Source organism: Pteropus vampyrus, unplaced genomic scaffold (genome assembly GCF_000151845.1).
Source record: "Pteropus vampyrus isolate Shadow unplaced genomic scaffold, Pvam_2.0 Scaffold277, whole genome shotgun sequence".
Lineage (NCBI taxonomy): Eukaryota > Metazoa > Chordata > Mammalia > Chiroptera > Pteropodidae > Pteropus > Pteropus vampyrus.
In genome coordinates, this window is record NW_011889058.1 from 420,323 (window position 1) to 422,830 (window position 2,508).

At 63.4% G+C, this 2,508-nt stretch overlaps 1 protein-coding gene across 1 annotated transcript in view; it reads right to left on the reverse strand.

The window, feature by feature from the left end:
• ZNF236 (zinc finger protein 236) overlaps positions 1 to 2,508 on the reverse strand; it is an 89,152-nt gene that overhangs the window by 16,133 nt on the left and 70,511 nt on the right. The window contains exon 19 of the mRNA XM_023520814.1: positions 1,605 to 1,887. Coding sequence (XP_023376582.1) covers positions 1,605 to 1,887 — 283 coding nt within the window. The remainder of the gene's footprint in view (positions 1 to 1,604; positions 1,888 to 2,508) is intronic.

Sequence of the window (2,508 nt, forward strand, 5' to 3'; positions counted from 1 at the left end):
GAGGGGGGAGGCACTGCTGAAGACAGACGCCTCGGGCTCAGTGACACGCACGACTCAGAGACAAACGTCAGAGCTGAGTGTGACATGTGGACGCTTCTGAAGGGCGCTGGCCGTGGCTCTCTCTGGGGAGCAGTGGACCCCCCTGCAGCCTGCGGCCGGAGCTTTGCTCTGTTTCCCTGCACCACGATGGTGGCCCGAGGCACGACGAGGAGGCTGGGCCTCTGAGGGTTATCAGACGCAAGACAGAACGAGACGAGTCACCGCGAGGCTGCCCCGCTCCCTGTCCTCGTCCCCCGTGACACCGACAACATCGCACAGACCGAGGACCTTGCAGAGACTTGACGCCTCCATCGCGTCACTCTGGCTACCCTCCCGCCCCCACAGGCCCACAGCCTCCCAGGCTGTCCCCGGCACCTCACCTCCACACGCACCCTGGCCCGGCGTGCCTCTCGTCCAGGATCCCACCTCGCCTCCCGCCGCTGACCTGACCCTGCCTGCCAGCTGTCACGCATTCCCCGTGGCCACACCGCCTGCTGGCCGGGCTGGACTCCTGCGTCCAGGGCAGCCGCTCCCGCCTCATGGCTCACCCACCACCCGCATCCCACACTCCATTGCTGCAGTCCTCGGACCTGGGGTCGCTCTGCGACCTCTTAAGTCTCCTCCTCCTGACTGGCCGAGGGATGCTGCCTGGCCCAGCTCTCTGGGCTCTGATCCCCGCTCCCGCCTCACTGTCACGGTCCCCCCCCGACTACTCATCCCCCTGGGGAGAAGTGTGCAGCCCGCAGTCACCTCCTGCACTCACCAGACAGGCACGTCCAACCCAGCAGCGAGCCGCCAGCCCGCCCGTGCTCACCTGCACCGCGCCCACCTCCCGTGGAGCACCATAGACCGAGAGGAACAGGGACAGCTGCTCCGCCAGGGCCACCGTAAAAGCCTGACCTCCCCCTTGTAGGAAGTCGCCCCGCAACTGTCACCATTAGTTCTACCCCCAAAAAGCAAAGCTCGCGTGTCCCCTACTATGGGCAGCGCCCTTGGACGCTCTGAGACAAGGCGGCGCTTTGGCTCTTCCGGTCAGCGTGGTCCGGGCCCTTCCTCCCCCGCCACATGTCCTGGTTTCTACTTTGTCACCTTCTGCAAGACTCCACCTCACGTCAATCACTGACGTTTGGCCGGTCTGCCTCGTACCACCTGCTGTCACTCGACTGGTCCCATGCGTGTGCCCTTGCCTCCCGCACAGACTCGCAGCCCGGTGGGGCAGGAAGGGACCCACTGCCGCTCTGCGGCTTGCGAAGCCTGGCGCCTGTCTTCCTCAACGAGTCACCCCGCCCAGGTGCTTTACTAACACCACGCAGGTGAGGACGGGAGAGCTGGCCACAGCCTAGTGACCAAGCACGCTCAGCTGGTGGGCACAGAAGCAAGCGCACGCAGCCTGCAGACCGGACGCAGCCCCCAGACCGGATGCAGCCCGATCGGCTATCCGAATGGGCGGAAAGGAAGCCTCGAAACTGGCACCAGCTTGAAGCTGCAACTCCAGGACACCGCCGCCACCTGGCCCGGCCTCCCCGATGGCACGCCACCAGCAGGGGGGCCGGCGGCCAGCCTACCTGACCAGGTCGCTGGGCTTCTTGAAGCTCTTGGGGCAGTAGGAGCAGCAGTTGGCATACTTGGGCTCGGCCTCCAGCTCCGCCTGCCGGTCCTTCAGCTCGCTGACGCGGTCCTTCTCCGCGGCCGACTGCACCAGCACCTGCTCGGACACGGTGGCGCTGTCCCGCGGCTGCGTCCGCGCCAGCCGCGCCGTCTCCTCCTCGCTAAACGTGATGACCTCGGTGCGGGCCCGTCGAGAGGCGTCTCGCTCGGGGTTCTCCTCCTCCCCCTCCAGACACACGTCTAAGGGAAATGTGGGCAGGGGGTCGGATCCTAATAAAAAACCAGGTTCAACAAAACAGGGAAGTTAAAACAGACAGGTCTGCGAGGTAAAGACGAGCTCGCGGAGCTGTGTCTGAGACGGTCAGGGCCTTTTCCTGCCGCTGCTCTTTCTACGAGACGCTGGGCAGCCCCCGGCAGGGACACAGCCCAGGGAAAGCTGGTGAGCCTCGGAGTGGTCACCGACGGCGGACGCTGGGACCGCTACGCACGGCTCTCAGCCAGCAGTGAGGTCTGAGGTGTCAGTGTCCACACCGGCCACCAGTGTTCAGAAACACAGGCCTCTGTTTACGGACATGGGCAAGAACTGAATTACCGAACAAGAACGTCGGCGGCCCAGAAGAACGGACGAAGTCAATACATTAGCAAACAGCCCCCAGCTAAAAAGATGTAAAGGAAAAACATTTTTTACACGTCTGTGTTTACGTGTTCGGTCGGTAAAGTGCACGGATGTGTTTACATTGACCGAAAACAAGAGAGCGTTGCTATGAAACGTAGCGGAAAGTAAGCGTGGCTGGACGGAGCGGCCATCACGGCACAGATGGCTAAAGCGAAACACTAAACAGCGGAACGGACAGCGGCTAA